At 44.4% G+C, this 12938-nt stretch overlaps 1 protein-coding gene across 3 annotated transcripts in view; it reads right to left on the bottom strand.

Annotated features, from left to right (window-relative positions):
• The window catches only part of LOC135371280 (neuronal acetylcholine receptor subunit alpha-7-like), a 113754-nt gene that overhangs the window by 18142 nt on the left and 82674 nt on the right, over positions 1-12938 (bottom strand). Inside the window, exons 3-5 of one of the 3 annotated variants that reach the window (XM_064605384.1) lie at positions 8130-8174; positions 7588-7632; positions 4013-4122 (exon numbers count right to left, since the gene is read on the bottom strand). In XM_064605384.1, coding sequence (XP_064461454.1) covers positions 4013-4122; positions 7588-7632; positions 8130-8174 — 200 coding nt within the window. The remainder of the gene's footprint in view (positions 1-4012; positions 4123-7587; positions 7633-8129; positions 8175-12938) is intronic. The other 2 variants (XM_064605385.1, XM_064605386.1) reach the window with 2 other exon arrangements.

The following is a 12938-nucleotide window of genomic DNA, read 5'->3' as shown; positions in this document are numbered from 1 at the left end:
AAAAAAAAAAAGAGCTAAAAAGCGGCTATTATGGTGCCACTCCAGTACCTTCTGTGCACCCGCCACCGGCTTAGTCTAACATCCCAAATATGGAGGCGGTGCGTAAACCAGTTATATTACCGCGAAACGTGTTTACGTCTCTCCCGTCTACTCGTCTATGTGTACTATACTGAGCAGAATAGCCGTTATAATGAAAAATCTACGATGCGCGATTCTATGCGACCACATTTCCTGATGTCTCGCTGTATGCATCTAATGTTGCACCAACGTCGCATAAGGGTTGCATATAACGATTAGTGTGAAAATTTTTATAAGACCAAATAGAAAAACAGAAGTCCTCATATACGGGTTTACACAACGCAGTCGGTATAGAGGGCGCCTAAAACCAAGAGGACTCCAGCCAATGCAGGACAGAAAGAGGAATGTCCTTTTTGAGGTGCTCGTGGGCTAACGCCCTTTCGATTGTCTGTATAGGTTCCAATCACACTGTGGTACTGTTCGCCAAATTTCAACATCCATACCGGGACCATAGATTTTCTAATTCCACAGCAGGAACGGAACGGTACACTCTAAAAACAGAGCTTCACCGCATAGCACGCTGCGCGCCAACCATTGCCACGAATGATAGTGTTATCGCTGGTGATTGGAAGACAGAGGGGACGTACGCCTTTTTGTGGAAATTTTCATATATCCAAATTGCCACAAAAAGACGTACGCCCCCCTCAGTTTTCGAATCAGAAGCGATAACCCTACCATTCGTGGCAATGGTTGGCGCACAGCGTGCTATGCGGTGAAGTTCTGTTTTTAGAGTGTACACTCTTAGAAATGAACTTCACCGCATAGCACGCTCCTAGCCAACCATAATCTCGAATGATATCGTTATCTGCATGATTTGTTGAAAACGGGAGGCGTACGCCCTTTTTGTGACAATTATGAACAGGATAAGTGTCACAAAAAAGGCGTACGCCTGCCGTTTTCAACAAATCAGGCCAGATAATGATATCATTCGAGATGATGGTTGGCTAGGAGCGTGCTATGCGGTGAAGTTCATTTTTTAAGAGTGTAGTTCAGACGCTTGCAAGGAAGAAGGAGTCCGCTAATTGGACTGAGTAAGGTGTCCGTCTATATCGCGCAAACGAGATTACCAGCAGGACGTACGACGAACTCTAATTAAAAATTTCCCCCTGCCCGTTTATTAAATAATTTCGTCGCCGGCCAGACTGCGATTCAAGGAAAGCTGTATTCGTGCAGGTTCGTGCAGATTTGATATGCATTCGTAATATGCCCGTGTGTACTGACGTAAACTTACTGCCCCGGGCTCAATATGTGTGCATGTTCAATTCCGCCCTGAAATGTCGTCTGTCATTACAGTTGAGTAAATACCTGACCTCTGCAATTTACGAACACGCAGGCTTAGGCTTACGACATTTTTGTTTGTTTTTTCTCGGGGCGAGAATAGCATTCGGAATTGCCTCCGGAGTTATATTTGTATCGTACGCAAGAAAATAGCGTGCGCACGCGCTAAACGCAAAGCCACGGCGCATGCGCATTCGAATTGCGCGTCCGCTAACTCCTTGTGTACGCAAAGCAATTGTGTACCCAGTACAAAAACGCCTGGACGCCTGGTTGAGTTCTTCTTGTTCTATTTTTTCAATCGATCAGTTTAATGTTGCGCTCTACGGGGTCTTCGCATTGATAAGGCCTTCGTCGGCCTTGATTTTTGTTATTTTTTATGACTGGCTGGATTGAATTGGAAAATACAAATATTATTTTTTAGGCGTTGGGGTATGCGCATCTACCGTATTTTCACGCGCACCTCAACAGAAAGCCATTCACAGTACTTCGTAGCCTTCGCCTTTTGTGTGCGTTTGTTTTTAAAGGATGAGCAAGTCGGTCTTAAGGCTCATTCACACATGCGTTTCAAAAAGCGGCGCCGCCTCAGCGTGCGCGGCGGAGCCGAGAGGGTCCTGTCACACGAAGCCTAGCCGCCGGCCTGCAAACGCGCTTCGTTGTTGTTGCTATACGTCAAGATCGTACCGACACTTCCAAGCTCTCATCCTCCAAATTTACAGCGTGAAGCATGTTATCTATTTTGCCATTATTGTAAAGCATTTTTGCTGGAATCACCAATCGTTGCGACGACAGACGTGACACAATATTGCACCAATGCAGAGAAGGAACGGCAGAAGAAGCGAGACACGTGTTTACCTACCAACACGCGGTCACACACAAGTCGTATTTATTTTCGTCGATTCCGTGGTTTGCGCAAATTCCCAGCTCATCGTTGACAGCTCAGACCACAGCCAACTACTGGTGACAACGAATCTACTCACACGGTAGCACCAAACACACACACACAAAGGACAAAAGATCCCAGCGCGGTATCGGGAGGCCCGCCGGCGCCAAAAGGAAGCCACGTCCACCCCTCCGAGCGTTCCGATTGGCTGGGTGAAAAAGCGTTTGTGAAACAGCGCTGCGAAGATGCAGCACGAAGCGGTTCTCGAAAAGCGTCTGGAAACGCCTCGCAGTCGCAGAGCGCGTGGCGCCGCCTCAAGAAACGCATGTGGGAATGAGCCTTTAGCCTGACTGACCGTTCCTCCCTCTCTTGTTTCAATAAGCATATCCAACCCCCCCCCCCCCCCCCCCGCCGTCGTTATCCTGCTGACGACATTGATGTGGCAGAGGTAGAGTTTCGGTTTGCATGTTATGTTTTGTTTCGTATTTTGCACTATAATAATTTTGTCTTCCTCGCATGAATTCACTCGTTATCCTGAAGGTAAGTAGCACAGTAGGCAAACTTTCGCATAGCACAACGTGTGCTATAGTTATGAACAAATCTACCCAATCAGATGTTTTATATATACATTTTCTGGCCGTACAGTTCGCATCATGTTTGTTTGGAACAAAATGGGCGCACCCTTTGTGCTCTAAAACGTATGGACTTCTTCTATCAGCCGGCCAGCATTTATGCTGTTTTATGAGTGCGTTCTTAGTAACTGTAAACAGCAGTACTATTAGGGGAACCATGAAATGATTTCCGCGAATTCCGAGTACTCTGCTGGAAACGGTTCTCACGATCCTTCACTATCATAAGCACTTCGACTTTTAACCGTATTCAGTGCACTGGGGGCGCAGTTACCCCACAAAACTAGCCGGGAGTGACCGCCGGATATACATCCCTTCCAAGTGATCTTACGTCATCAACATCCAGTCCTGACATCCAATGGTGGACGACCGTGAGCACACACCCCGCGGGACCACGTGGGTGCATGGTTTCGGTTTGGACAACAAACGACGCTGTATCTGCCGTCGAAATCGGTAGAAATATGTCGAAACGCAAATTGTCAGCGATGGAGGAAGAAATTATGCGACGCACTCAGCGTCTCGGAATCGTTCCGTACGAAGCAGCTCCCAAAACGCCACAGACAGAGACATTTTCTGACGAAGAAGCAGCTCAGGGAGGAAAACGTGCTCCGGTAACCATACCGACAATCAACGGCTACATTACGCTTCCGGTAGGACTCTGTGTCAACGACTAGATACGATCTTAGCTCCATGTCCAAGTAAAACATATATCATAACGAAAATTTTGCAATTTGCTCGGAAAAGACCGTCCGCTAATCGGCAACATCACCTGCGTTTATTGACGTCACGATCAGTTCGCCTCGCAGGCGGGACGTAGCAGCACCCGTTCATGGCCGTGGTTAATAACGAATATTTGCGCTATTTGAACGATTTTCAACTTCATATTTCACAGGTTTAATGCTTTAGTACAGAGGAACAAATTGAAGATGGTCATACTTTCATTTCGTGGTCCCTTTAAGACGCTGAATGCGGCGACAGCGCTGTGCGGAAAACAATTATTGACTGGGGGGGGGATATGTTTATTGATAAAAGAAAGTATGTATATTGACTCTTGGACTATGTGAGCAGCAAGGGTAGCACATAATCAGCAACAACTAAGCAATTAAGAGGCACTCCCATTCCAGGCACACGCCACAGGCAGACGTACCTATTGTACATCAGCACGTCTGGTTTCCAGATCTTGCTCGGCGGTATCCGCAGATCTCTGACGCCTCCGTACTGTTTTGGGTCCCAGCGAAGGTTGACGTCGACCCAGTCCTGGTTTTTACGTCATTTACATCCAAGGGGGATACAAAGAGGAAGGCACACCGTGGAGGGGTTACCACAAACACGTAGGGGAATAATACAAGGTGAGATTGGAAGAGAGAAGCACATTGGGCAGATATTAAAGCTACTCGAAAGGACACAGGCTGTATATACGCTCTTTGTATAAGCACATGTCGTATAAACAGAACAGAAAAACAATGGGACAGCAGAAAGGACTTATGAAAATAAATTGCATGGATATGTGTAGGTACAGCGCTTGGTATCTTTTGGGATATGTACAACGCACGCGCTCCAATGGGCATGTTCTTATGCCCATGCTCTGGGCTTAATGTTCCGGGCATGTCATTCATGGCGAATAGTGTGGGATAGTTGTTGGTCACACTTCCCTGTGTCTGGGGAAGACGCGCACAAGGACAGACACAAACAGACGAGATGAGACTTCCTTGCCCTTGTGCACATCTTCCCAGGTACGTGGAAATGTTACCAACAGCTAGCCTACTCCAGTTTTGTCTGCATTTTGTTTCTACACTCTCAGAACAGAACTTCACCACTGCCACGAATGATAGGATTATCGCTTCTGATGTGAACAGAGAGAGAGAGGGGGGGGGGGCGTACGCCTTTTTGTAGCAATTATCATATACCCAAACTATTGCAAAAGGGCGTACGCCCCCCTCGCTCTTCGAGTCAGAGGCGGTAACTCTATCATTCGTGGCATTGATTGGCGGACAACGTGCTAGGCGGTGAAGTTCTGTTCTGAATGTGTAAGCAGTACAGTGTGGAATATTCCAAGGACTCAAAGTATAGCATCGCGGCGAAGAACTAGTGACTAGCCTTGGAGTCGCGTCGGGGTGCCAACCCGCCATCTCCCAAAGGATACACAAGCACACTGCGTTCATTTCGAGAAGGTTGAATTTTGCGCTCCTAACCACAGGGAACCGTGTTTCTGTGCGTAGAACAGTTTTGTTGCTGTTTTTTCTTTCCTCTTGTTCTGCTGTGAAACGTAGTACAATAGCACTTCCGCAGCGATGGCACCAATATTTGCTGTAACGCTTGCTCCGCATCACCTCAGGATGGAGCTCCAGAACTACAGCATTAACTAGGTTTAATAACCCTTGCTCCTTCTTTATAATCGCTGTTAATCCGAATCATATGACATCGCGAAGTGTCAGCTGAGGAAGGCTTCACTACATAACTCAATTTTGAAGCGGTTCTTCGCTACTACATCCGCACTGATAACGTGGAGTTTTGAAAGGATATCCCAAGCAGCACAACATATTGGCCCAATATTGGACCAATATTGGCAATGTCGGCCCAATATTGGACCAAGATTGAACCAATATTAGGCCAGTGTTGCCAATGTCGGCCCAATATTGGACGAAGATTGGACCAATATTGGCAATGTCGGCCCAACATTGGACCGAGATTGGAACAATATTGGCAATGTCGGCCCAATATTGGACCTGTTGATGTTGTGCTGCTTGGGTACCGTTTTTTATTCAACTCCTGAGGCACCTATTAGATATGATTAAACAAAGACTTTTTTTTATTACTTCAATTTTGTCATGACAACGCAGGTTTGCATAAGATTATTGCTCCTGTATAAAAAAATACAAAATTAAAGGAAGCTGTCCGTGCCTCGGCCAGCCTATTTAGGTACATTTGCTGAAACAATATTGGTTGCAGCGCTGAGCAATCTCTCCATCTGAAACAATTTTCGCTGCTCGCACGCAGTTCAAACCTCGTTCCTTCATAAAACCGAAAATGAATCAGAAAAAAAAGAGAAAGAAATGTGATGCATCCTTTGAATGCTGTCAGGACAAACAATGGGCTCACTCTGCGTTTTGCAAGCATTACGTACTTTCACTTTGCGCGGCGAAATATGGTTGGTCTAATGTCTTAAACGTTTATTTTACATCTGCAAGACCGTAGTCCCACGGCCGCTTTCCCAACGTAGCTCGCCAGACTAAGCAAACTTGTCATATTTTAACGGATCGTCTCATGTTGTGTAGAAGTAGATTCTCCAAAATTAAATTCTACGAACAGAAACCACGGAAGGGTCAGTATTGTTAGGCAGATTGGCTTGCATTGCAAATATGCAATGTATCCTATGAATAAAGTAGGATATAACGACTTTAAATATGGGCACACACTAACATGTTGTACACAACATTAGGAAAAAAATGCACATGAGTAGCACATTCAATTGCAATTACAGCTGTAGTCGACATAATCAAGCGAAACAGCAATTTATGCATGTGTTGGTTTAGATCGCGGTTTATTGTTTATTTAGCGTGAATAATAATTTATTTGAGTATTAGTTTAGATGCCGGGCAAATCCTTGGTGGATGATAGCCTTATGCTGTTCATGATTACCACAAGTTTCTGTTTCCAGTACGGAGAACACGAGCTTAAAGGCACTTCATCTGCCACCAAAGATTTTTCCTCCCAGTTTAGAGCCGGTTTAGATGATACCCTTCGCTCAAGATCCATTGCGGCAAAATGTTTTTCCTTCCATTTCGGCTTCTGCCAAAAGAGCAGGTGTTTATTTAGCGTGAACATACTTTTGTACTCGTCTGGAAGTATTACAGTAGGAACAATTCAGGGGCAGTATACAAGTTCGTCTTGATCGAAGGGCATTCATTCTTTGCGTAAAGTCATTAGAGACTCTGAGAGGAAGTGAATTTCTTTGCAAGCCAAAGCATGAAATTGGACGAAAATCTGAATTAAAAATTTCAAGTTACATGATAATTTGCAACTGAGAGTAGTACGCATGCGAACTAATAAAAAAAAAAAAGGAAAAGGAAAACGAAAAAGCATGCACTAAATTCTAAACACAAGGCAAGTAGGTATCATTACCTTCAGCGAACATTCAAGTTAGTTCAACTATATTAGGAGCAAAATTACGTGCCAATCTATTTAGTAATTCATTAATTACGGGCATGCAGTGAAACAGTAGGGAATTTTTCAAAATAAATCAAAACCAGAAACCGAAGCCATAATGAAGATAGCAATTTCACGTGCATGCTGACAACATAATGCTTGAGTGCATGTATGAATCATGTTTTATTTGGAGATACGGTGAGAACTTTTCTTTTTCTTTTTTGTGATTGGTTAGAGGATAAATTCGGTTGAAAGAAATCACCCTCTCAGAATGTTTATCATCTCACATTTAGTTTCACATTTTGGGATCAATTCGCAGGCGGGCACCCGGACCATTGTGGCAACTTCACGGTCAGTCGCTTCCAAACAGAACATGCTTTGCTGGCGGGCATTTGTTTGTGCATCACGCCAGTATCGTATTCGTTCCCCTGCCTTTACGTTTCAATTGTTGCTGGTGTTGTTCGCCGATTTATCTCATCATCCTCCAACCTCTTTTATCCTCTATGCATCTGCAGTGACTGCTGTCGTTTCTCTGTTTCTCGCTTTAAGCACTGGGAATTAGATCGGCGAACTTACCAATGTTAACCAGATATTTGTTACTAAAAGTTGGTTCTTTTCATCCTATAGAAAGGAGGAGAAACCAGAGTTCAGTTTGGACATCAATGGGAGCTTCACTTCGCAAGCGGTAGGCTCTTTTCTCTCTCTCTACCTTTTTTTTTTTCTTTTTTTTCGCCTATTGCCATCTACAGCATTTATGGCAGCATTTTTTTTGTCTTGTTTTAGGGAATGGTTAGGGCAGGTTAGGCTTAGTGCGATGCTTTCGTGGAAGGTAAAGGAAGAAAGAAATGCAGCGGAGAGGAGGAAGAGGAAGAGGGACAGGGGGAGGGGGTGAAAACGATGGTTGGGTTAGTTGAGAGCACACATCGTCGTTTCTTTACGTTTCGCGTTTTGAGCGGTAGATTCCGTTTTTGTTTTCTTGTTTAGCGTCTCGTAAACAAAAACAAAAAACGATATCATGCGTACATGCGTACTTGTATGCGAGATACAGGTATGCATGTACGCTCCGTCAAGAGACACGGTCGTTCGACATTGCACATTACACAGGTGACATCACTTACCAGATTTAACCAAACGTTTGATGTAATTATCTGATTCTTTTCGTCCTACGGGAAAGAACAGAAAAAAGAATGTAACGGAATTTGATTTCCTTCAGTGGTCTTCATCTTTCGATGGTCTTAGAGTAGACTGAGTCCTGATCGCTGTCGTCACACTGATTTTTTTTTTTTTTTTCAGGGTCATATCCCAACATCTCTCATTCGATTCATTGACAGATACGGTTGGAATGAAATGTAAAAGTCTAACGAATATCGTATTGTTTGCTGCTGTACGATTTTTTCTGTTTTAGAAATTAACTCCTAAGGGTAAGAAATGCAGCGAGATGCGCTCGCTATTCTGCAGCTAGGACTCTGGATTGGTCTAAAGAGGTTTTATGCTCTCCACTGACTTCAGCTGATCAAATTTGGTGACAATTTTCGTGATGTGTATCTCAGTTGATGTGCGTCTCACTTCGCCGGTACGCGCAGAGTGAATGGGACGTGCTCTGACATAATCCGCATAAAAACCACAGCTATGTAAATCGGACAACCGTGGTTGCTACCGTAGAAGGTATTATTACGTTATATACTGTCAACATAAAGAGAGAGAGAGATTTAAAAAAAAACACCTTTATTCCCACGATATATCTGCACAATACTCTGCACAATACCCGATAGTTTGCGTAATCAACTAATCGAGGCGGCTTCGATTTCAAACAATCACATTCACTCTGCGCCAATGGAAGCGTAATTGCATGAAACAGACAAAGCGTGCAGTCGGAAAGAGAGATATTAGTGCGCGCAGAAAGAAAAGCGAAAGCGATTTGGAAACATACATGTCACACATGGTATATTGTGTCACAGCTGTGTGAATCGTCGCATACACATCGTCCACCTAATCCCTCTGGTATTTACGGGCCGCGCACAGAGATGCGGTTGTATTGCAGGAAATGCAGGAGGACTCCGCTCGCACCCTGGCCGTGACGCCAGGGTGAAAAGGCTGGCAGTGCCCGTCGAAATCATGCGGATTGACCCTAAGACAAATCTGAAATGTCGATAGAGTACACTCTTAGAAATGAACTTCACCGGATAGCACGCTCCTAGCCAACCATAATCTCGAATGATATCGTTATCTACATGATTTGTTGAAAACGGGAGGCGTACGCCCTTTTTGTGACAATTATGAATAGCATAAGTGTCACAAAAAAGGCGTACGCCTGCCGTTTTCAACAAATCAGGGCAGATAACGATATCATTCGAGATTATGGTTGGCTAGGAGCGTGCTATGCGGTGAAGTTCATTTTTAAGAGTGTAGGGCTGTGCGAATAGTAATTTTACAGCCCAAACGAAAACGGAGCGAATATTTACACATAATATCCCACATATGTGCAGCGTACACTCTAAGAAAAAAGGGTGTGAAAAGGTGGTAACTTCTATAGTTACCACCTAGGCCAACATAGCGTCTGATAAAGGGTGTAAAAGGGTGGTAAAAGCAATTATGATATATCCAACTTGCTACAAAAAGGCTTACGCCCCCCTCGCTCACCGAATAAGAGGCGGTAACCTTATCATTGGTGGCAATGGCTGGCGGACAACGTGCTGTGCGGTGAAGTTCTGTTTTGAGAGTGAGGTAGCAGGTAGAACTTTGCAACCTTTCAGGCACAACATATGCGACAACTATTACCTCCTAAAAGGTGTAACTTCTCCACCCTTTTTCCTAAGAGTGTACATGTGCAGCAGGCATGCGTGATATGTGCACACATATTTTCGCATAAAGTAGCACTCATTTTTGTTTCATACCCTCTCTTCTAGGGTTTGCGGGCTTGCGAGTGGTTGCTTCAAAACTATTCGAATAACATTCGATTAAACGGCGACATTTCCTCGAGTGTGAGGAAGAGGTAAAACGCGCGCACGCACAGGGCATAGAGAGAGAGAGAGAGAGAGAGGCAGACAGACGTAAACAGGATGAGGCTCATATGATCATATGAGTCTCGTCGAGTTCCCTTTATTGTGTTTGCGCTTCGCTTCTTTCTCAAAGTCAGAGAAATGTCGCCATTTATTCCGTCACACGAAAGCACTTACATATTAGTGCTTTGATATATTTGGTTCCGAAGCGACATTGCTTTGATTCGATATTCAAATACAGAATTTTATATTCGATTCAGAAATGGGATCGAATGTTAATTACTCGCTTCGTTATTCGAAAAATATAAATATTCGCGCAGCTCTACGATGGAGTGACGAAACACTTTCCACTGGTGGTGGTGGTGGTGGTGGTAAAAGGGTTTGCCATTGTCGGCCTCACAGAGGTGAGCAACATCACAACTGACGCCCTGGGGGAATAATGTGTCTCCTGGGCCGACATATGTCTGAAAGCGTCGAGGAAAACCCAGGAAAAACTTCAGACAGCACAGCCGGCACCGGCAGAGTATTTGCAGAGAGTCTTTGCATTCGAAGTGCGTTCCCAACCAACGCATGATGCGAACAAACTACACGTTCGCTAGCTGCGTTCTCTTGGGTTACTAAGAAACGAACAAGCACCTTTTCGCTTTTTGGGAAACTTTTACTGCGAACGCACATTGATATGCACCAAAGTGTAACAGCTGTCACGAGCCACAGAAGACGCGTTGTCCGGAATCTGCGTTCTTATGAGATCGATTAATGCGCGCTCTCGAACATCTGTGATCAGCTACGCGCGGGAATTACCAAAACGCCAAGTGTGCGATAGAGAGGTACAAGCTATGTGCCTCACGTTCTTTGCCTTCATTGTATTTTTGTTTTATGGTGGCGATGCTGGCAGGCCTAGATGATTGATAACCTTTCGAAAATTATAAAGCATCAACGAGGACACGCTTTGCTGGAGTGGGATGCATCGATAGCCTTCTCATGGACATTTCGACGTTCTTGGTTTTTATTTGTGTGTTACAGTGTCTCGCCTTTTTAAGTACTGGGATGTGTTTAGAACGGGCTTCAGAGAGCGGTACCTTTCGGTAATTATTCATGCATGCACAATATCTTACAAGCTGTTTCCCGCAAAGCTTAATTGCACTGTTGTGAAAAATTAAGAGGACAAGAAGGGTACACTTCGCCAATAACTCCTATGTAATTTCTTAATAGATGATTTGCTAATAGTTTCTATCCTAAAAGTGACACGTAATCGGGATTAAAATGTTGACATTTTGTGCGCACTCTTTCCTTAGAGCAGATTGTGAAGTGTTTTCGTTGCACTTCTTGACACGGGTTTGGCACGCCTATTTGATGTTTACGAATACTTACGATGATCTACACCTGTACTCATGTAAACAAGCGTCACGCGTCTCTTTCGTCTCCTCACTGTCCTCAATGTATTTGTGTAAAAGAAATAGCGAAGTAACTTATGAACGCATCATGGTGAATGAAAGGTCAAAGGAACAGCCGTGAATTCTGTGATAAGATAATTTTTATGTGAAAGATGAAAGTCACTGAAAAGGTTAGCCAGCTGTAGGGACATCAGTTCTTTCATTAATTTTTATGTACCTGGTTCAACCGTCATTATTGAAAGTAAAACATTTTCCAGCTCAATTTCTTGACGATCACCAATTTCACGCCTTCATACGGGAGTGGTTTAATAAATAACCTTAAATATTTTATTGACCGTTAATCCATACCTGATATTCTAGAAAACAAGGTATCGCTTTTCTACGTAGTCTCTCTGCTTTCAAATGCAGGGACACATCCGTTGGGAAGCGCCTGTATTCCCTGAGAGAACAAGTCCTTTTCGGCGGGTGCGCGGCCAATCACACACCGCTTCTTTCGCACCTTCCTCGCTGTACCTAAAGCCCTGATAAACACACCCATTCTCAAACCGCAGATAAACACGCGAAAGCGCTCCATGGGATCACTTCTCAAAACTAAAAAGTCTAACCCTTAGCCTGCTCCCTCTTCCCGCAGAGTTATTTCGCAGACTTGAGAAACTTCTCTGCCGTCCGTAAGTGAGAACTACTTTTGACAAACTCCTCTTACAAGCAAAATAAATCACTCGGCAGCGCTTGCGGCGCTTCAGTCTTATCCTGGGTCACGCAGTAGCCTCACTTTCGCTGAAGGCGAAGGCAGCACCGCGGCGCGCTCAAAAATTCTGACACCCGCAATTCTGCAAGATGAAGCACGAGTGCTCTTATCAGCTTATGTCCGCAACGTATCCCTTCACGGCCGTGCGCGCATGCGTGAAACACCGACAGGTAGGTAGACAGACTCCTTCCCACGAACCTATCGATTCTGTTTCCCGAATCTTCTCTTTCGGATCGCTCCCTCTTTCCACATTCTCTCCTACTTTGTATAGGACGTGCTGGGAGGCGTTTTTAGTTGCCATGGCTACCCCTTTCTAAGCCGGTGGTTTCAGCCGGATACCCGGCGCAAAAGAGGAGTCCATCTTGTTTTTTCTTTCTTTTTTTTCTTGCTTTTTTCTCGCACTTTACGTACCCTTTTTCTTGTATCTTTTTTTTCCCCGTTTTCGCGCTCTACTCAGAAAGGAGAGAAGTGATGGACTTTTCCACCCACTCTGCTTCTGACCTTTTTCGTCACACCGCAATATTCGTCACTTTATTCTGTGTGTTTTCTTTAACTTTTCAAAACTTGTTTCCTTCTTTTTAACTTTTGGGGCTTACTTTTTATTAATTATTGTCGGAAAAGGGTTGAATTGATCTACAGGGTACAAGGCGTGATGTCGGCATTGTTGCATTTCAGAGTGGAGCATATTCATTGCACGCATAACCCTCTTACATTCTGTTCCATATGTGTGCATCGGATTGCTTGAATGATTTCGTTGACTAACATGATCTAGGTACATCCTCTGAA

This window comes from Ornithodoros turicata, chromosome 10, assembly GCF_037126465.1.
Source record: "Ornithodoros turicata isolate Travis chromosome 10, ASM3712646v1, whole genome shotgun sequence".
Classification (NCBI taxonomy): domain Eukaryota; kingdom Metazoa; phylum Arthropoda; class Arachnida; order Ixodida; family Argasidae; genus Ornithodoros; species Ornithodoros turicata.
Note: the sequence above shows the minus strand (reverse complement) of the source record. Positions and strands in the feature narration are given on the sequence as shown.